Genomic DNA, 22,055 nt, shown 5'->3' on the forward strand with positions numbered 1-22,055 from the left:
ATGCGGTTAGCCGTTAAGGCTGGGACTGCAAGTTTGTGTTCCTTTGCGTGTGTTCCGCGAGTGCTAGGTGGCTGTACTACAGACACCAGTCGTCGTTGTGGGAAATACTTGTTATCTTTATGTAAATCAACTGGTTGCAGTAAAGAGCCAACCTGGATACTAAGGAGATCCTGAGGGAAATCGACAATTACCAACAGCTTTACGCAATGGAGGAACAACATACTCCATCATGGAAAGGTCCGACTACCTCACAAAATAACAACAACAAAAAAGAAAAACAGATTAATCTACAGACACGGACGATTTGCTTACCGTTGAAATAGAGGCTAGTGCTCTGGCTGGAATCCATGCAACCCTGGAAAGGTTGTGTGAGGAGGTAGCAGGGCTGAGGGGGAGTTTGTAGTTTAGCCAGAGTGAAATTATTACGCTCCAAAGAGAAAACAAGACACTCACAGCCAAGGTAAAAATCCACGATTCCAACAAGGATTGTCGATTCAGGGAAAACAGGGTGATGGAGTCGCTACTAGACAAACAAAGTCGTAGCATGCGTGAATTTTTTTTTTCTAGGATTCCTGAGGACCCATCGAATAATCCAGAGAATTCATGCAATCCGCCTTGAAACTTCCTATAGAGACTGTAAACAAGGTGGCCTTCCACCGAGTACACAGACTTGGAGCTTAGAGCGACAAGACCATGGGTCCCCGACCAATCATCGCATAATTTGAACACTACCAACAAAAGGAGCTGATCAAAAGCAGGGGAAGGGAGCTTAAAGGGACCAAATTCGGTCTCAATGACCAATTTCCAAGGGAGATAAACGAATCTCGTAAGAGACTGCATCCAGTACAAAAACAACAAAGGGAGAAGGGTAAGTGTGTCTTTATCATTATGGACAAACTCTTTATAGATGGACAGCTATTCCGAGACAGCTCCATAACACCATGGCTGTACTAAATTCTACAGGGACTTCAGGTTACGAAAGAAAAGAAGGTATGGGAACTGTAAAAATATCTGAACATTATGAAGTGGATATGAACACACACGTACTCAATTACAAGCTTGCTTACACATATGGACTTATACATACATACATACATACACACACACCTAATCTCGCTCACTTCTCACCCTCTTTTCTCTTCTCCCTCTTGTCAAACTGTTTTATAATTTAATGTGTTTATTCTTTGTATATTTTTTAAATGTATTTGTCTACAAGTTTATAGATGTTTACAACAAGCAAGGGGAAGATATCAGAATTGGGGCATTGGGGAATAATAGCTTATTGTACGAAATACATTTGTACTGTAGTGAAGCCGTCTCTAGAGTAATGCAAGGTTTCACATGATCATGAAAGAGATGTCAATTGCTATGTAAATGCTGGGATGTGTTTTTCAGTCATGTTAAAGGTAATTATGATGCAACTATGATGGTGATATGGATTACAATTATCATCATTAATATTAAGGCTATACACACTACATGTTACACACAGACACTCAACCATGCAAATTGGCAGAGTTATTATTTATTTGGACTTCACACATTATAGTCTTACTCTTATACAGACATTGTACACACATCATAAATTACATCCAATATCATACACATCAACCTACTCAGATTTACTACACACATAATATCTTGTTTCAATTTTCTAACATCTGTGGTATTGGCTCACAGGCAAACAGGCAAGGGAATAAAATAAATATTGCTAGAACCTATTTCTTGAATTCTAAATATCAGACATATGAAAGCTCTAGTTTTGACCGTCATAATACCTCTGATGGCAGTAACTTTACAAGCACTAATTATGGTCAATTTAGACTGAGAATAGTATCTAGTTATGGTAAGAGGTAAAATAAGTATAGCCAGTTATAATTGTAATACAGTGCCTTGCGAAAGTATTCGCCCCCCTTGAACTTTGCGACCTTTTGCCACATTTCAGGCTTCAAACATAAAGATATAAAACTGTATTTTTTTGTGAAGAATCAACAACAAGTGGGACACAATCATGAAGTGGAACGACATTTATTGGATATTTCAAACTTTTTTAACATCAAAAACTGAAAAATTGGGCGTGTAAAATTATTCAGCCCCTTTACTTTCAGTGCAGCAAACTCTCTCCAGAAGTTCAGTGAGGATCTCTGAATAATCCAATGTTGACCTAAATGACTAATGATGATAAATACAATCCACCTGTGTGTAATCAAGTCTCCGTATAAATGCACCTGCACTGTGATAGACTCAGAGGTCCGTTAAAAGCGCAGAGAGCATCACGAAGAACAAGGAACACACCAGGCAGGTCCGAGATACTGTTGTGAAGAAGTTTAAAGCCGGATTTGGATACAAAAAGATTTCCCAAGCTTTAAACATCCCAAGGAGCACGGTGCAAGCGATAATATTGAAATGGAAGGAGTATCAGACCACTGCAAATCTACCAAGACCTGGCCGTCCCTCTAAACTTTCAGCTCATACAAGGAGAAGACTGATCAAAGATGCAGAAAAGAGGCCCATGATCACTCTGGATGAACTGCAGAGATCTACAGCTGAGGTGGGAGACTGTCCATAGGACAACAATCAGTCGTATATTGCACAAATCTGGCCTTTATGGAAGAGTGGCAAGAAGAAAGCCATTTATTAAAGATATCCATAAAAAGTGTCGTTTAAAGTTTGCCACAAGCCACCTGGGAGACACACCAAACATGTGGAAGAAGGTGCTCTGGTCAGATGAAACCAAAATGGAACTTTTTGGCAACAATGCTAAACGTTATGTTTGGTGTAAAAGCAACACAGCTCATCTCCCTGAACACACCATCCCCACTGTCAAACATGGTGGTGGCAGCATCATGGTTTGGGCCTGCTTTTCTTCAGCAGGGACAGGGAAGATGGTTAAAATTGATGGGAAGATGGATGGAGCCAAATACAGGACCATTCTGGAAGAAAACCTGATGGAGTCTGCAAAAGACATGAGACTGGGATGGAGATTTGTCTTCCAACAAGACAATGATCCAAAACATAAAGCAAAATCTACAATGGAATGGTTAAAAAATAAACATATCCAGGTGTTAGAATGGCCAAGTCAAAGTCCAGACCTGAATCCAATCGAGAATCTGTGGAAAGAACTGAAAACTGCTGTTCACAAATGCTCTCCATCCAACCTCACTGAGCTCGAGCTGTTTTGCAAGGAGGAATGGGAAAAAATTTCAGTCTCTCGATGTGCAAAACTGATAGAGACATACCCCAAGCGACTTACAGCTGTAATCGCAGCAAAAGGTGGCGCTACAAAGTATTAACTTAAGGGGGCTGAATAATTTTGCACGCCCAATTTTTCAGTTTTTGATTTGTTAAAAAAGTTTGAAATATCCAATAAATGTCGCACTTCATGATTGTGTCCCACTTGTTGTTGATTCTTCACAAAAAAATACAGTTTTGTATCTTTATGTTTGAAGCCTGGAATGTGGCAAAAGGTCTCAAAGTTCAAGGGGGCCGAATACTTTCGCAAGGCACTGTAGTTTAGCAGATTATTTAAAAAAGATCCGTCTTTACATGGCAAAAAGAAAAGGAATATAACATATACTGTTTACAGGAAACTCACTCTACATCCTTAGATGAAGTTGCGTGGAAAAAGGAATGGGGTGGTGAAATAATTTTCTGTCATGGACAAAGGAACTTGAAGGGTGTGATGATATTAATTAACAAACATTTCAATCTGAATGTGCAAATAGTCGGGAATCATTCGCAAGGAAGGTGGATCCTTTTGAATATGAAAGTGGACAAAAAAGAGATTTGGCTCATTAATCTATATGGTCCAAATCAGGATGATCCATACTTCTTCGAAAACATGAATACCAATTTATTGAATTTACAGGCAATAAATTATCTAATCATTATGGTAGGAGACTATAACACAGTGTTAAGTACCTCAATGGACCGTAAAGGTAATCACTCTACAAACTACCATCACCGTGCCCTTAAGGAAATCACAAATATTATGGGCACATTAGAAATAGTGGATATTTGGAGACTAAAAAACCCTGATCTAGTGAGATATACATGGAGGAGACTTAATCAAGCTAGTCATCCTGACTACTTTGTCTCTTTCATCAAAGGTTTAAAAAGTTTTAATAGGAGACAGAATGCGATTGGATCATCTAATTGGCATTCACATAACATTCACATAATTTTCCATGTGGACGGGGATATTGGAAATTTAATCAAAGTTTACTGGAGGACAACTTATTTTTAACTAAGACAAAATCATTTATAACCAATTTTTTTCTAGTATAATATAGGTTCAGCAACTCCCCTTATTGTTTGGGATACCTTTAAATGTACATTCAGAGGTCATTCAATTCAATATTCATCAATAAAAATAAGAGGTTTCTGTCTAAAGAAACAAGACAAGGGAATTCCATGAACTAAAATTTCAGGTAGATAGCAATAAAAGCAATAGTACAGAGATACAAAATAAGTTAGGGGAAAAACAAAAAGAACTTGAGAACCTTATTCAAGATTGATCTAATATGATCTATTACAAAAATAAAGCAAACTGGATGGAATATGGAGAAAAATGCACAAAATTCTTCCTGAATCTCCAATACAGGAACGCTAACAAAAATAATTTTCAGAAACTCGTTACTGAAGACGAAGTCATATATGATTCTCCGAATTATATTTTAAAAGAGGAAGCTAATTATTTTAGGCAGATGTTCTCTTTTCCATCCCACCCTATCCCACTGAATTAAGATTATGGTAAGGAATTCTTTCCAAATAATATTTAAAAAATGGAAAATGAACAAATGTACAGAAAGATCAGTGCGAAGGCCAAATTACAGAGGGAGAACTTTGAGGCTATTAAATCCTTTCAGTCTTGGAAAACCCCAGGGCTTGATGGCATACCGGTAGAAGTATATCATGTGTTTTTTTAATCTAATCATAGCACCATTGTTCGATTTTTAACTACTCCTATAGAAATGGTAGTCTGTCAGGTACTCAGCCGGAAGGTCTGATTTCTCTATTATTAAAACAAGACCCAGTCGATCTAAAAAACTGGAGGCCCCTGACACTTCAATGTTGTGATGCAAAAATAGTAGCGAAATGCATAGCACTCAGAATTAAAATGGTTTTACCAAGTATTGTTCATCCTGATCGGACAGGTTTTCTACATGGACAATAAATACAATATGACAACTACTAGAAATAATAGAACATCATGAAACAAAAGCCAGGGATAGTATTTATAGAGGATTTTGAAAAGTTATTTGATAAAGACTGGATTTATTTATAAATGCCTATATTTTTTCAATTTTGGTAATTCTCCTGTAAAATGGGTAAAAAAAAATGTGTAGCAACTGCAGGTGTAAAATAGTAAATAACGGCTACTTCTTAGAGTTTTGAATTGTCAAGAGGAGTAAAACAAGGGTGTCCGCTGTCACCATATCTATTCGTTATGGCCATTGAAATGCTAGCTATTGAAATCAGATACAATAACAACATTAGAGGATTAGAAATCCAAGGCTTAAACACAAAGGTGTCCATGTATGCCAATGACTCAAGTTTTATATTAAGTCTGCAAGCTAGATCCCTGCAATGTCTCATTGAAGAGCTAGATAACTTTTCTGTACTCTTTTTCTGTACTAAAACCAAATTATGATAAGTGTACAATATTACGTATTGAATCTTTAAAAAATACAACTTTTACATGCCCCTGCATTTTACCTATAAAATGGGCTGATAGTGAAGTAGACATACTGGGTATTCATATCAGAAAATATATAAATAAGCTCTCCACAATGAATTTCAATTGAAAACTTAGAAAAAATAGACAAGATCCTGCAACCATGGAGAGGTAAATACCTGTCTATTTATGGAGCAATTTCCCTGTTTAACTCCTTAGTCATATCTCAGTTTACTCACTTACTTATGACGCTGTCTACTCCTGATGATTCGTTTTTCAAATCATATGAGCAAAAAATATTTCGCTTTATCTGGGATGTTAAAGCAGACAAAATAAAATGTGCCTATCTATATAATGAATATGAATTGGGTTGGTTGAGATGATTAAATATAAAAGCACTAAACCTCTCAAAGTTTCACTTATTCAAAAGTTTTATTTGAACCCTAAATGGTTCTCAAGTAGATTACTAAGAAAAGCTCATCCATTGTTTAAAAATCGCCTTTTTGCCTTTGTGCAGATTGCCATGTCTCATTTGTGACGACCCCCCCCCCATTCTGTCTGCCGAATTCTTTCTCTTTGCTTTTGTTTTTCTTAATTAATTGGCTACAATGTCAATTGCATCCCCCTAAAAGGATAGAACAAATATTACAACAAATATTATGGCTGAACTCAAATGTGCTGGTTGATAAAATACCTGTATTTATGGGAAAGATGATTGAAAAGGGTGTTTTGTTCTTAAATTATATTGTAAATTGGAATGGTAGAGTTATGTCCTTCATGGAGTAATCAGAATTGTATGGGAAGGTCTGCTCAATCCAAGAGTACAACCAAATGTTAACTAGCTACAAAGTAGCCTATGCCTACTGTGACGACCCTTCCACTCTGTCTGCCGAATGTTAACTAGCTACAAAGTAGCCTATGCCTACTGTGACGACCCTTCCACTCTGTCTGCCGAATTCTTTCTCTTTGTTCTCGTTTTTCTTAATAGGATGTCGGTGGGCGGAGCCGGGAGAGTCGTCAGCAAAATGGGACACCTGGGCTGGGTTGTGTCCCGGGATAAATACACCTCTTCCACATTCATTGAGGAGACGCTCTCCATGGAGACACACTGTTAGATTTTGGTTGTGGCATTTTGTGGCCGTTTTGTTTGTTCGCTTTGGCACCTTTCAACACCCCTCATTATCACATTAATGCACGCAACCACTCACTTACACTACTGATTACTGACTACACACACCGTTGTTAATTGTATTTACGTTACTTCAGTTAATAAATATATTTTTGTTTTTCCTAATCTCTACCATCTCCCTTTTTGTTATGGACTTCGAGCCAGTTCGTGACACTACCTGGCAGAATGATTATGTGCTTCAATTCAGTGGACATTTGTTTTGCAAACTCCTCTCATGTGCTACAGAAATGCCACTAATCAAACAGTGCTAGGTGCCTGTGCGCTTCAATTAAAGGGTAACTACACTCAAAAACCAACATTTCATAGATTTTCCCAGACCTCAGAAGTGGTCTCATGTGGTTTAAGCATTGTTATGGACTTAGAACATCCAATGTTGTTTTTCTATTAAAGTGTGATGTCCACTTTCCCTGTCCTCTCCTCACTGCCTCTCCTCGATTACCTTTGACCTTTTTCAAAAGGAGGCCAGAGAGGACTGAGGAGAGAGGATGCAGGAGTTGATCAAATCTAATAGAGAAAAGACAAAGCTTAAGCCTCCGTCTTCTGTGTATATACATAGTAATAGTGAGTGTGAGAGCCCGTCTCCTCTTACAACAAGTAATGGTTAATTAACAATGGTTAACTGTATGGTTTTTCACACTCAAATAGCCTCCATTATGGAATTGCTAGCGAATGCAGCCATGACAGATCTGTAAACTCGTAGACGATGACAATGGAGTGTTTCGTTTGGAAATAATCAATGCCAGAAAGAAAACGGGGCATCGCGGAGGAAACGATAGCTACTAGAACTAAAGGTCGCAGGGGGAGCGTGCAGAGAGGACAATGCGAGAGTGTCCTAGCCAGTCGTCCCAGGCCCAGATCCTCGACTGATACAGAGGAAGGGCAAGAAGTACATTTTGCAGAAGGCCGTCGTTATTATATTGCGCAATCCCTGTCGCACATTCCCTGTCGCACATTCCTATAAGAGAATGAGATAATACTTACAGAACCCTGTGATTTTCTATTTTAAATGTCGTTGTCGCAGGAAATTCGTAATTGCAAGTACATTCAGAAATATGTCATTTAATTTCTAAAGCTTGTATCATAATGCATGAAATGTCAATGTAACTTGAATACATTCAATAAGATTTGCAAGCATCATTTATTTTCAGAATTATTACAAGTCCATTTACTACGACTATGAATATTCTGTGTGAATCAAAATACACTTGCAGATTGTTTATCTGCACGCATGCAGAGTTCTGTCACTGTTGTCACATTACCAGGAGAGTCTTGAGCTTGTAGAACGTTTAGTACATTTGTAGAGAGATTCATAATACAAAATAAAACTGGTTTGCGCAGCTTTGGGGGCAGGACCTTTTACTCCTGACCAATCAACCAAAACCACAGCCGCCTATTGCTGCAACCATTGGCTGAATTGTTCTATCAATCACATCTCAGGAAGTAGTTAAAAGATAATTCATTTCTGCAAAGTAACTTTACTCTGCCTGAAGTACTACAATAAAACTACTTGAAGGTAGTCATGTATTTTATTCATGTAGATAGATTTTTTTTGTGAAAAGGCATGACCGTTTAACAATGGTACATTTCAAACTAATTTGACAGCTGCAAGCTGGCCTCTGTCATTCATACCAACTTATCAACTGGCTAGCTTCATAAGACCGCTTTAGATGGGGAAAACAAATATATTCGATAGTTAACCATCTGATGAAGTTAATATAAATGCCATTAGCTAGCTGTCAACATGTAGCTAGCTAACGTTAGCTGAATTGAAACTGCTGGGAGAAAATATCCCACCATCATCATTGTAGCAAGTAATGTTACGATTCTAGAAAATAAAAACGATATATACAGTACCAGTCAAAAGTTTGGACACACCTACTCATTCCAGGGTTTTTCTTTATTTGTACTATTTTCTACATTGTAGAATAATAGTTTAGACAAACGATTAAATAACACACATGGAATCATGGAGTAACCAAAAGTGTTAAACAAATCAAAATATATTTAAGATTCTTCAAAGTAGCCACCCTTTGCCTTTGACAGCTTTGCACACTATTGGTATTCGCTCAACCAGCTTCACCTGGAATGCTGTTCCAACAGTCTTGAAGGAGTTCCCACATATACTGAGCACTTGTTGGCTGCTTTTCCTTCACTCTGCGGTCCAACTCATCCCAAACCATCTCAATTGGGTTGAGGTCGGGTGATTGTGGAGGCCAGATTGAGGCGGTGTCCACACTTTTGACTGGTACTGCATATATTGTTTTCAACCTTTATTTATCCAGGTTATTCTCATTGAGGTAAAAATCTATTTTTTAAGAGAGACCTGGTCCAACCAAGACAGCAGCAGGGGGGAACAGTGTTTGAGACAAATATCAGATAAGAACTTAGACATCATTTAAAAAAAAAAGTTTTAAAATCACAAACATACATTTCAATTTCAGAAACATACAAACGTCATATTTCTTTTTTTAAATCAATCATATGTACCACCGTATCAAGTCCTAATGACAATCGCATTCCTCAGTAACATGTGAGTCAACCAAACGTTTAAACTCCAAGGAAACAAGATTGTGTAGTTTCAAGCTGGTCTGGAGAGAATTCCAAGACCACGGAGTGATCTGTTCTGATTTTAGGAATCATTTAAAGTAAATCGGAGTGAGACCGCAACTGGTATTTATTTTCTGACATCAAAGAAGAACAGAGAAAGGCCGTTTTGAGAAAATATTCAGACCTCTTGACTTGTTCCACATTTTGTTACATTACAGCCTTATCCTAAAATTGATTAAATTGTTTTTTTTCCTCGTCAATCTACACACAATACCTCATAATCACAAAGCAAAACCAGGTTTAGACATTTTTGCTACTTTAAATCAAATAAAAAACGGAAATATCACATTTACAAAAGTATTCAGACCCTTTACTCAGTACTTTGTTGAAGCACCTTTGGCAGCGATTACAGCATCGAGTATGACACTACAAGCTTGGCACACCTGTATTTGGGGAGTTTCTTCTTCTCTGCAGATCCTCTCAAGCTCTGTCAGGTTGGATGGGGCACGTTGCTCCACAGCTATTTTCAGGTCTCTCCAGAGATGTTCGATTTCATTCAAGTCTGGGCTCTGGCTGTTCCACTCAAGGACATTCAGAGACTTGTCCCGAACCCACTCCTGCGTTGTCTTGGCTGTGTGCTTAGGTTCGTTGTCTTGTTGGAAGGTGAACCTTCGCCCCAGTCTGAGGTCCTGAGCGCTCTGGAGCAGGTTATCATCAAGCATCTTTCTGTGCTTTGCTCTGTTCATCTTTTCCTCGATCCTGACTAGTCTCCCAGCCCCTGCCGCTGAAAAGCATCCCCACAGCATGATGCTGCCGCAACCATGCTTCACCGTAGGGATGGTGCCAGGTTTCCCCCAGACGTGACGCTTGGCATTCAGGCCAGAGTTCAATCTTAGTTTCATCAGACCAGAGAATCTTGTTTCTCATCGTCTGAGTCTTTAGGTGCCTTTTGGCAAATTCCAAGCGGAGTGTCATGTGCCTTTTACTGAGGAGTGGCTTCCGTCTGGCCACTCTACCATAAAGGCCTGAGTGGTGGAGTGCTGCAGAGATGGTTGTCCTTCTGGAATGTTTTCCCATCTTCACAGGAGGAACTCTAGAGCTGTCAGAGTGACCATCGGGTTCTTGGTCACCTCCCTGACCAAGGCCCTTCTCCCCCGTTTGCTTAGATTGTCTGTGCAGCCAGCTCTAGTTAGTGTCTTGGTGGTTCCAAACTTTTTTTTTGGTACCCTTTCCTAGATGTGTGCTTTGACACAATCCTGACTCAAAGCTTTACAGACAATTCCTATGACCTCATGTCTTGGTTTTTGCTCTGACATGCCCTGTCAACTGTGGGACCTTACATAGACAGGTGTGTGCCTTTCCAAATCATGTCCAATCAGTTGAATTCGCCACAGGTGAACTCCAATCAAGTTGTAGAAACATCTCTAAGATGATAAATGGAAACAAGATGCACCAGAGCTCAATTTCAAGTCTCATAGCAAAGGGTCTGAATACGGAAATAAGGAGTCTGTTTTTTGCTAACATTAATAAAAACCTGTTCTCGCTTTGTCATTATGGGTTATTGTGTGTAGATTGCTGAGGATTTATTTTATTTTATGCATTTTAGAATAAAGCTGTAACGTAACAAAATGTGGAAAAGTCAAGGGGTCTGAATACTTTCCAAAGGCACTGCATGTAAGTCTTCCCCTGCCAGTACATAGCCCCTCCACCACCAAGACTCCTGTAGTGCCTCCACCGTGGCAATACATGCCAACTGTAAAATGTAAAACCTGTTTCCGCTTTGTCATTGTGGGGTATTGTGTGTCGATTGATGAGGGGAAACAACTATTTAAATCAATTTTAGAAAAAGGCTGTAACGTATCAAAATGTGGAAAAGTCAAGGGGTCTGAATACTTTCCGAATGCACGGTATACAGTGCCTTGCAAATGTATTCAGACCCCTTGGATTTCTTCACATTTTATTGTGTTACAAAGTGGGATTAAAATTGATTCAAATATAATTTGTGTCAACAATCTACTCAAAATACTCTGTCAAAGACTTTTACAAGATCAATAAAAATATCAAAAATATAGTTGTTGCATAAGTATTCAGACCCTTTTTTCAGGCAAGCCTAAATTAGTTCAGGAGTCAAATTTGGCTTAACAAATCACATAATAAGATGCATTGACTCACTCTGTGTGAAATATTAGGGGTTGACATGATTTAAGAATGACAAACCTTTCCTCTGTCTCCCAGGCAAATATTGAATTTCAAGCACAGATTTGACTACAAAGACCACAGAGCTTTTCGAAAGGCTCGTAAGGAAGGGCAGTGATTGGTAGATAATAACAAATCAGACATTGAATATCATGGTTAAATTAGTCATGATGCTGTGGATTATGTATTAAACCACCCAGACACATTAAAGATACAGCCGTCCTGCTGAACTGAGGACTGGGGGACAGAGGTAACTGCAGGACATGAAACTGCTCAGGGATTTCACCATTAGGCAATTGGTCATTTTAAAACAGAGTTCAATGAATGTGATGGGAGAAAACTGAGGATGGTTCAACAACATTGTAATGACTCCACAATCAATTAAATGATAGTGTGAAAAGAAGAACACAAATATACAGAATAGGATTATTCCAAAACATGCATCTTGTATGCAACAAGGCTGCAAAAAAGGAATATACTTTTTGGCATGAACGCAAAGCCTTATGTTTGGGGCAAATCCACACAACCCATCACTGAGTAACTGCCTCCTTATTTTCAAAAAGGTGGTGGCTGCATCATGGTATGGGAATGCTTGACATTGGCTAAAAGTTTTTCAGGATAAAAAGAAACGGATACAGTTAAGCACTGGCAAAATACTGCTTCAGTCTTTACACCAGAGACTGGGGAAGGATTTTATTGCTGATTGTTGACAAAAAATGACAATTAAATCCATTTTAATCACACTTTGTAACACAAAACAATGTGAAGAAATCCTTGTGGTATGAATACTTTTGCAAGGCATTGTATAAGCCTAAAAAAGCCTGTTACATATTGTGTTTGTACCGTGTAGGCCACGGGTTTTGCCAAATCCAAATCGAACCAGGTTGTCTCAGTCGTGACCAAATATTCACATTGTGAAAAATAATTGCCAAAATACAATCTGGAAAATTATATTTAATGCTATATTGATAGTAAATGTAGCAATTATATGACAAAGGAACAACATTCCTACCTCTTTCATTGTCAATAATTGCAATGGGTCTATATTTGTCCATAATGTTAATAAGCTGACTGGTTTGAGACCACTAAATCAACCAACATAGCGCTGCTATTAATACATACCCCAGTCCTTATTCCCAGTCCCTTCATCACTAACTGCAATGACTGCCTTTCCTCCTCCCTGGATTCCCTCGCTCCCCTCAAAACCTGCTCAGTCTCCTTCACCCACTGCTCCCTGGTACGCCGCCAAGCTACGCCAGTTAAAAGCCAGTGGACGGCTGCAAGAGGACTGGTCTGGTACGTCCTTCTCAAGCATACACAGATCACCTGTTAAAACATAAAAGAACGCCCTCTCAGCTGCAAGAACATCTTACTACTCCGACATCATCAACTCTGGTAAAAACAAAAAATGTATCTTCTCCACAGTGAACCACCTACTTCAGCCTCCTGAAAACTTCCCTGCAGACCCCTCCCCCGAACAGCGGCACAAGTTCAGTACTTCCCTCCCGTCCTCACTGGCATAATAAACTCCTCCTTCACCACTGGCATCATACCCTCCATCCTCAAAAAGCTGACCGCTGACCCCGATGTCCTGAACAACTTTGTTCCCATCTCAAACCTTATTGTGGCCACTCAACTTCAATAACCTTCACAAACCATTCCATTACGGTTTCCGCTCCAAACACAGCACTGAAACAGCCCTGGTCAAAAATCACCAACGACCTCCTTCGTGCAGCTGACTCAGGACTGCTATCCATCCTGATTCTCATCCACCAGAGTACAGCCTTCGATACCCTCTCCCGTCCCTCTCCCGTCCACTCCTCATGGAATGTCTGGCTGGTCTTGGTGTCATGGGTGTTGGTTGTTTTTTCTCCTACCTCACCAGTTTGTGCAACTGAAATATCACAGATCAAGTTCACTTCTGCTATGCTGATGACACCCAACTCTACCTCTCCACCAAACCCCCCACTCCCCTCCCTCCTACATCAGCTGCCTTCAAGACATTGGGAGCTGGATGATTATGAACCTAAAACTTACCAGTAACAAGACAGAGGTCAAGCTCATCTGCTACAAATCCACTCTCTCCAAAACAGCACAACTTCCGCTATAGATGGTTTCCTGGGGCTCTGCCAACACAAGTCAAACGCCTCCTGGACAGTTCCCTCTCATTCAACCCCAGATAAAAACCATCGCCAGGACAGCATTCTTTCACCTCCGCAATATCTCCAGGCTCCTCTCCTCACTGTCACACTCCAGCACCAAAACCCTCATCACTATTACAACACCCTCCCACCCAAACTCACCAACAGACTTCCACTGGTCCAGAACTCTGCTGCACCAGATCAACAGAACACATCACACCAATCCACACTGACTCCTGTGTAATTCCATATTAACTTTAAGACACTCCTCCCCACCCACAACCTGGCACCCACCCACCTCTCTGACCTTCTCCTAGCCTATGCCCCCGCTCACCCCCCCCGATTTACCTCTCCACTATGGGTGCCCGGGCTGCTGTGCACCCAGCCTCTAGAATGCACTCCCCCCACATATAGAACATCCAGACATATACAACATTCTCATTCAAAATCCTCTTCAAGGATGCCTATAACCTATAGCCTGTAATTATATAATTGACTCTGACGCCCCCCAAATACTTGTGAAACGCTAACTTTCACTGTCTACTAGCTCTCGAAAACTCAAGGCCGCATTCAATCTTCTCCCTACAGTTTTCAGGCATGGACTGCCTCATGTGAACTACAATCCTGCTGACGCTGTTTCAACATCATCACTTGTGATATGGCTTTCGAAAAACATGGTCCTTACCTTTCACAAGCAAGAAAGGTTCACTTACTCTAGCACAGATCCATACAGCTATGGGGGCCTCCATCAGACCAAACTACACTTCCCGAGTTAGATTACACACAGGTGTTCAGTCAAAACGACTCTGCTGGCTTGCATAGCAATACAACTGATTTTTAAATATATATTTTGCATCCATTTGGGTGCGATACCATTTGGGTCCGATACAGACCAGACCCATTCTGATTCACCCTCATCTCTGACATAGTTTGGGTCGACCCACCTCGGATTCAAATTGGAATTGATTTTCAAAAAGTTACTGGGTCCTGTAGGTGTTGGATGGGAATTTCACAGATCCAATTCGGTTCAGATCTCAATTTCAGGATATGAGAAGACCTCTAATGTGTAAGGTTAGATGGTGTTGAAATCTATTTTTCCATTTCCCTTTTCCCATTTGTATTTGTTTTTATAACAAAATGTGCAATTCACACCCCGACCTGTGGAATGCAGCAAACCCCAATACAGTGTCTAGTCTGTGGGAAACACACACGAAGAAGTTAATGGACACGAACAGTGACCAAGAATAATTAACACGTTAGCCTTTTTATTGTTGTTATTTAAACGTTTATTAACACCCTGGAACTCAAAGTCTGACTAATTTAACTGCAAAGTATCACATGTTTACCGCATGTTGTGTTTAATTTGCGTTGGTTACAGGACTTGGTTGATAGATGTTATCTAGGTGACGCTAGTTAACTGCTAACAATGGCTAACTCTAACTGTATGATTTTTCACACTCAAATAGCCTCCATCATGGAGGTGCTAGCGAATTCAGCCGTGGCAGAGATCTGTAAAATCGTAGACGACGACTATGCAGTGTTTCGTTTAGAAATAACTCAAAGCCAGAAAGAAAACAGGGCATTGCGGAGGAAACTACTGGAAGTTAAGGTGGCACGGGAGCGCGCAGAGAAGACATTACGAGAGCGCGTCCTCGCCAGTCGTCCCAGTAGTGTCAAGATCCTCGACCGATACAGAGGAATGGCAAGAGGTACATTTTGCAGAAGGCCGAGGCTGCCCTTCATTTGTAGCGCATTGCCTTTCGCCCCGTTCCGCTATGCACCTGTGTAGATGTATTACCCAGAATTGGGTCTTGGTCAGTTTTTAGATAGATAATAAGAGGAATTTTTGCATACTATCATGTTCTAACAAGATTCTTGATTTACTATTATTTACTCAATGAAAACAATGTGATGCATCGAACATAATACAGCGATCAATAAATAGTATATCAAGAAGTTATGAGTGTTACCTTACATCCTTGCCAATGGTAGACAGTATTAATAGTGTTACAATATAGTGTTGAGCATTGACAGTAGCTAACCTAACCACCTCTTTTATTTTCCTCCAATCACTCTCTCAGGTGAAGGGCATCTCACTGGAGGCCACAGGAGCTTTGTGAAGCCAGCGGGACACAACACATGGAGAGATGACCAACCAATCACTGTTGATGATGGGAGCGGAACCTCAACCCAGCACCTACTCTTGATAGAGGTTAATGTAATTGTGCTGCATTACAAATAATTACAGTTACTTGTTATCCAATTCAACTCATGTGCCGGTAATAACCTCATCTCTTCATGTGTCAGTCTGCAGATGTAGAGGCTGCAGCTCCTGGAGGATCATCACTGGTCAAGCAGGAGAGGTTTGAAGGAGAGGAGGACCCACAACACAGCAGAGACATCCAGACTGGAGCAGCGGCTGTACTAGTGCCCCCTGTAGCCACGGATCACTTATCCACCACCGTGCCCCAGCCCAGGACGCAATGCAGCATCACGGAGGTCAGTGGAACGCCGAACGCCACCCTCAAGTCAGAGACAGACACCAAGACTTTAACTGTAACACAAAGGCTTTTACACACAAGATCTGACCACAGGCTAGACCCAGAGAGACAGGAGCTGGGGAGACTGGGCTGTCCACTTGCTCCTGGATCAGAGTATTTACTTTGCGGTAACCCGAGACCGAGGACGGTTCATTCCCATCGGGACTCTGGTAACACGTTAGAGACTGGCAATGATCCGTCTTGTTCTTACTCTACAGAGATGGACCCTGGCAACATGCCCTTGGGTTTAGAGACACAGACTGATCTGTCTAGAGGAGACTGGAACCAGTACAGTAGTAGTGTATACTCTAAAGGGTGCCAAGATGAGAAAGGGGAGTGTCTGGTCGTAGATGAGGTGACTGTGAAAGTGGAGGGGGACGCTCTTCTGGCATGGAATGTAGACGAGACTCACTTAGGAGAAGGAAACTCACAGGGCAGAGATTTCTTAGATTACAGGGGAAGCTTAAAGACAAATCTAAATGTCGCCACCCACTCCCCTTTACACACGTTCAGGGATCGCGACCCAGTGTCCACTTCGATGGGGCCTTCCGATTCACACGGCAGCGTCTTTTTCGATCAGGTTTTGAACTCAAACGACACGGCTAGAGCCCAGGCTCAGGGAGGGGGAACAACATCAAGCAATAGTAAAGAGAAACGGTTCCGTTGCATGTTCTGTAACAAAGGCTTCAGCTGCCCTCAGAAGGTGGAAATTCACCAGAGGGTCCACACTGGGGAGAAACCCTTCAGCTGTACCCAGTGTCACATGCGCTTCGCCCTGGCTGGCAACCTGAAGAGACATCAGAGGGTCCACACAGGGGAGAAACCATTCAGCTGCCCCCAGTGTGAGAAGAGGTTCTCCCAGGCTGGTGACCTGAAGAGGCACCAGAGGGTCCACACAGGGGAGAAACCCTTCAGCTGTACCCAGTGTGACATGCGCTTCGCCCTGGCTGGCAACCTGAAGATGCACCTGAAGGTCCACACGGGAGAAAAGCAGTTTGCCTGTACACACTGCGGGAAGAGCTTCTCAGAGAGGAGCTACCTCAGTATACACCAGCAGAAAAACCATTCCACTCTTTAACATAGAAAGTAACTATTCCACTCGATATCCTCTGAAGTTTAGATGAAACCCTGCGCAAAGAGAAATTGGTATTGTTGTCAGTGGAAAAGATCCACAGATTCTTTTGGAATGATGAGTGTAACAGATTTCAGTGTTGAATATTGCATCCAGGCATTGTGTGATATACACTGAGTGTATGAAACTTTAAGAACACCTTCCTAATAATGAGTTGTACCAACCCCTTTTGCCCTCAGCACAGACACAATTCGTCGGGACATGGACTTTACAAGATGTCGAAAGCATTTCACAGGGATGCTGGCCCACATTTGTGTCAAGTTTTTTTGTGGTGGACCATTCTTGATACACACAGACAAACACATCAGCGTTGCCGTTCTTGACACAAACCAGTGCACCTACATACCCCATTTAAAGGCACCTAAATATTTTGTCTTGCTCATTCCCTGTCTCAATTGCCTCGAGGCTTAAAATTTCTTCTTTAACTGTTTTCCTTCCCTTCATCTACACTGATTGATGTAGATTTAACAAGTTACATCAATAAGGGATCACAAATGCCTATTTCATTACTTCCATTCAACTACTTTATTTTCCACCCAAAAAACTCCCTAGTCCTTGCCAATGACAAGCATACCCATAACATGATGCAGCCACCACTATGCTTGAAAATAGTGGTACTCAGTGATATGTTGTGTTTGATTTGCCCCAAACAAAACGCTTTGTATTCAGGGCAAAGTTTATTACTGAAGTGCCATGTTGCAAACAGGGTGCATGTTTTGGAATATATATATTTTTCTGTACAAGCTTTCTTCTTTTCGCTCTGTCATTTAGGTTAATATTATGGAGTAACTACAATGTTGTTGATCCATCCTCTGTTTTCTCCTATCACAACCATTAAACTCTTAACTGTTTTAAAATCACCATTGGCCTCATGGTTAAATCCCAGGGCAGTTTCCTTCCTCTCCGGCACCTGAGTTAGGAAGGACGCCTGTTTCATTGTCGTGTCTGGGTGTATTGATGCACCATCCAAAGTGTAGTTAATAACTTCATCGTGCTCAAAGAGATATTCAGCGACTGCTTTTTTATTTTACAATTCTACCAATAGGTGCCCTTCTTTGCAAGGCATTGAAAAAACCTCCCTGGTCTTCATGGTTGAATCTGTGCTTGAAATTCACTACTCGATTGAGGGACCTTACAGATCAATCAATCAAATGTATTTATAAAGCCCTTTTAACATCAACCGATGTCACAAAGTGCTATACAGAAACCCAGCCTAAAACCCCAAACAGCAAACAATGCAGATGTAGAAGCACGGTGGCTAGGAAAAACTCTAGAAAGGCAGGAACCTAGGAAGAAACCAGGCTTTGAGAGGTCCAAGATGTTCAAATATTCATAGATGACCAGCAGGGTCAAATAATAATAATAATCACAGTGGTTGTAGAGGGTGCAACAGGTCAGCACCTCAGGAGTAAATGTTAGTTGGCTTTTCATAGCCGATTAGTCAGCGCTAGAGTCAGCAGGTACGGTAGAGAGAGAGTCGAAAACAGCAGGTGTGGGACAGGTAGCACGTCCAGTGAACGGGTCAAGGTTCCATAGCCGCAGGCAGAACAGTTGAAACTGGAGCAGCAGCACGACCAGGTGGACTGGGGACAGCAAAGAGTCATCGGGCCAGGTAGTCCTAAGGCATGGTACTGGGGCTCAGGTCCTCAGGGAGAAAAGAGAAAGAGAGAGAATTAGAATTAGAGGGAGCATACTTAAATTCACACAGGACACCAGATAAGACAGGATAAATACTCCAGATATAACAGACTGACCCTAGACCCCCGACACAAACTACTGCAGCATAAATACTGGAGGCTGAGACTGGAGGGGTCGGGAGACACTGTGGCCCCGCCCCGTCCGACGATACCCCCGGACGGGGCCAAACAGGCAGGATACAACCCCACCCACTTTGCCAAAGCACAGCCCCCACACCACTAGAGGGATATCTTCAACATAATATCAGAGCCCTTTCAATGCAACAAAACAAATATAACTTTGCCAGATTGAGTCTGTGATTGTATTGTTGGCAGAGCACATAGGAGTAGAATTCTATTGATTGGTAGCCCACAAGCATAGGACCGGACTATGCATTTGGGGCCCAGGGACACAAACCTCGGGGGGATTGGGGAGAATCAGTTAACTTACTCCATTTTAACACATTTTGTCATGGTGCAGAGAGAAAAATGTGCAGTTTTATAATGCTATTCTACACATTTTGTCATGAGGCATAGATACAAAAAAATGTTGTTGCTGTTTTATAGCTCATCTCATGTTTTTGTTCACATTTTGCCATGAGGCTGAGATAAATAAGTCTAATGTGTGGTTAGGCACAGAGTAAACGAATACCGGACTGCACTCTGGTCAAAGAGTGATGAGACACAGAAGCCTAGTCAAGGTGTTTTAATGATGAAACCGTGTATACATGTGGTCTGTGGGGGGGAAACAGGATAAAATATAAAATTACTACAATGTAAATTCAATAAACAATGTTACAATGCAATATGCAGAAATCGCACTGCCATTTACTGGTTGCTAAAATTCTAATAGTTCTCCTAGTTTCAGTTTCGGTGACAAAACAAGCAATGTATAGTGTAGAGAATCATTGTACCATCTAAACCGCTGTGAAATACCTTTTCAATAACCAAACATATTGTGTATTCAGTAGTGTCAGCAATCTCTAGACACAATTTACAATAAGAGAAAAATAACACACCATAATCCCTCACAGGAGAATTAACATGAGCTAAACCAACTTGAATAGGCTAATCACATAATAGTACAAAATGGCAAGAGAACTGGTGAAGAAAGTTCCCCCACTACACACAAATGACTTGTTTTTACATATAACAACAGGAATATTATAAAAGTGAAATAAGTATTTGTTCTGACTTACATTTGGTCAAAAACGTACAAATATCCCTGCAAAGGAAAAACAGTCTGGTCTCCACGAAAGCTGACTGAAAACCGAGAAATAACTGCTAATTCTGTTTTTATACTAACTGGTTACCATGGTGAATAATCCAATAATAATTGGTAGGAAACAAAGATTTTTACCGGAATCTCTACATTAAAAATACTGTCAGATCAATAAAATGTCCTTGTAGGTCTAGTTAAAAAAAAAAAACACCACATAGGCTAATGTAGGCTATATTGGCTCAGAACATTGCAGCATGGCGGGCCCTTGCATGTACACAGAGAGCTAACATTAATAATATGCATGTCAATCTCACTCAAAGTGGAGGAGAGATTGACTTCATTCACTACTTGTATTTGTGAGAGGTATTGACATGTTGTCACACCCTGACCATAGTTTGCTTTGTATGTTTCTATGTTTTGTTTGGTCAGGGTGTGATCTGAGTGGGCATTCTATGTTACATGTCTAGTTTGACTATTTCTATGTTTGGCCTGATATGGTTCTCAATCAGAGGCAGGTGTTAGTCATTGTCTCTGATTGGGAACCATATTTAGGTAGCCTGTTTGGTGTTGGGTTTTGGTGGGTGATTATTCCTGTCTCTGTGTTTGCACCAGATAGGGCTGTTTTGGTTTTTCACATTTCTTGGTTTTGTTAGTCTATTCATGTATAGTTTCTTTATTAAAGAACCATGAATAATAACCACGCTGCGTTTTGGTCCGCCTCTCCTTCGACACAAGAAAACCGTTACAGAATCACCCACCACAATAGGACCAAGTGGCGGGGTGACAGGCAGCGGCAGCAGGAGCAACAAAGTCTGGATTATACGACTTGGGAGGAAATAGACAGGTGGGCGGTCGACCCAGGGAGAGTGCCGGAGCCCGCCTGGGATTCGCTGGAGCAGTGCGAAGAGGGGTATAGGAGAATGGAGTTGGAGAGACAAGCACGGCGGCGCGGACGGAAGCCCGAGAGTCAGCCCCAAAAATGTATTGGGGAGGGGGCACAGGGAGAGTGTGGCAGAGTCAGGAGTCAGACCTGAGCCAACTCCCCCTGTTTATCGTTAGGAGCCAAGGAGGAGATCAGAATCAGAGCTGGTGTTGGAGGTGAGCGAAGCAGAGACTGTGAAGGAGTTAATGGGGAAATTGGAGGAGAGAGCTATGAGGGAGTTGCTGGTTTGGTGCGTGAGGCACGACTTTCGCCCGACGGAGCGTGTCAGGGATTTAATGGCACCTGGGTCAGCTCTCCATACTCATTCTGAGGTGCGTGCTAGTTGTCTGGTGAAGACTGTGCCAGCCTCACGCACCAGGCCTCCTGTGCATCTCCCTAGCCTTGCACGTCCTGTGCCATCTCAGCACTACAGTGCTCCTAGCAGTGCTAACCGTGGCGGGCGTGGCACTTGTCAGGCACCGTGTTATGCGGTGGTTCGCACGTTGTCCCCAGTACGCGTGCTTAGCCCGGTGCGCTACATTCCAGCTTCCCACATCTGCCGGGCTAGGGTGAAGATCCAGCCAGGGCGGTTGGTGCCAGCCCTGCTTTCAAGATCTCCAGTACGCCTTCACGGTCCGGTCCATCCTGTGCCACCTCCACACACCAGCCCTCCGGTGGCAGCTCCCCGCACCAGGCTTCCTGTGCGTGTCCTCGGCCCAGTACCACCAGTGCGCCCCGCCTGTCCAGCGCTACCGCAGCCTTCCTCCTCTCCAGCGCTGCCGGAGTCTCCCGCCTGTTCAGCGCTGCCGGAGC

The 22,055-nt window shown here is 41.7% G+C and overlaps 1 protein-coding gene across 3 annotated transcripts in view; it reads left to right on the forward strand.

The window, feature by feature from the left end:
- The window catches only part of LOC115137415 (zinc finger protein 69 homolog), a 48,754-nt gene extending 30,472 nt beyond the window's left edge, over window positions 1-18,282 (forward strand). The window contains exons 1-3 of one of the 3 annotated variants that reach the window (XM_065024813.1): window positions 14,960-15,459; window positions 15,832-15,968; window positions 16,058-18,282. In XM_065024813.1, the coding sequence (XP_064880885.1) occupies window positions 15,177-15,459; window positions 15,832-15,968; window positions 16,058-17,368 (1,731 nt within the window). In that variant the 5' untranslated portion in view covers window positions 14,960-15,176 and the 3' untranslated portion in view covers window positions 17,369-18,282. Of the gene's footprint in view, window positions 1-14,959; window positions 15,460-15,831; window positions 15,969-16,057 lie in introns of those variants that run through there. The other 2 variants (XM_065024814.1, XM_065024815.1) reach the window with 2 other exon arrangements.
- Window positions 18,283-22,055: the final 3,773 nt, after the last annotated feature.

Source organism: Oncorhynchus nerka, linkage group LG11 (assembly GCF_034236695.1).
Source record: "Oncorhynchus nerka isolate Pitt River linkage group LG11, Oner_Uvic_2.0, whole genome shotgun sequence".
NCBI lineage: Eukaryota > Metazoa > Chordata > Actinopteri > Salmoniformes > Salmonidae > Oncorhynchus > Oncorhynchus nerka.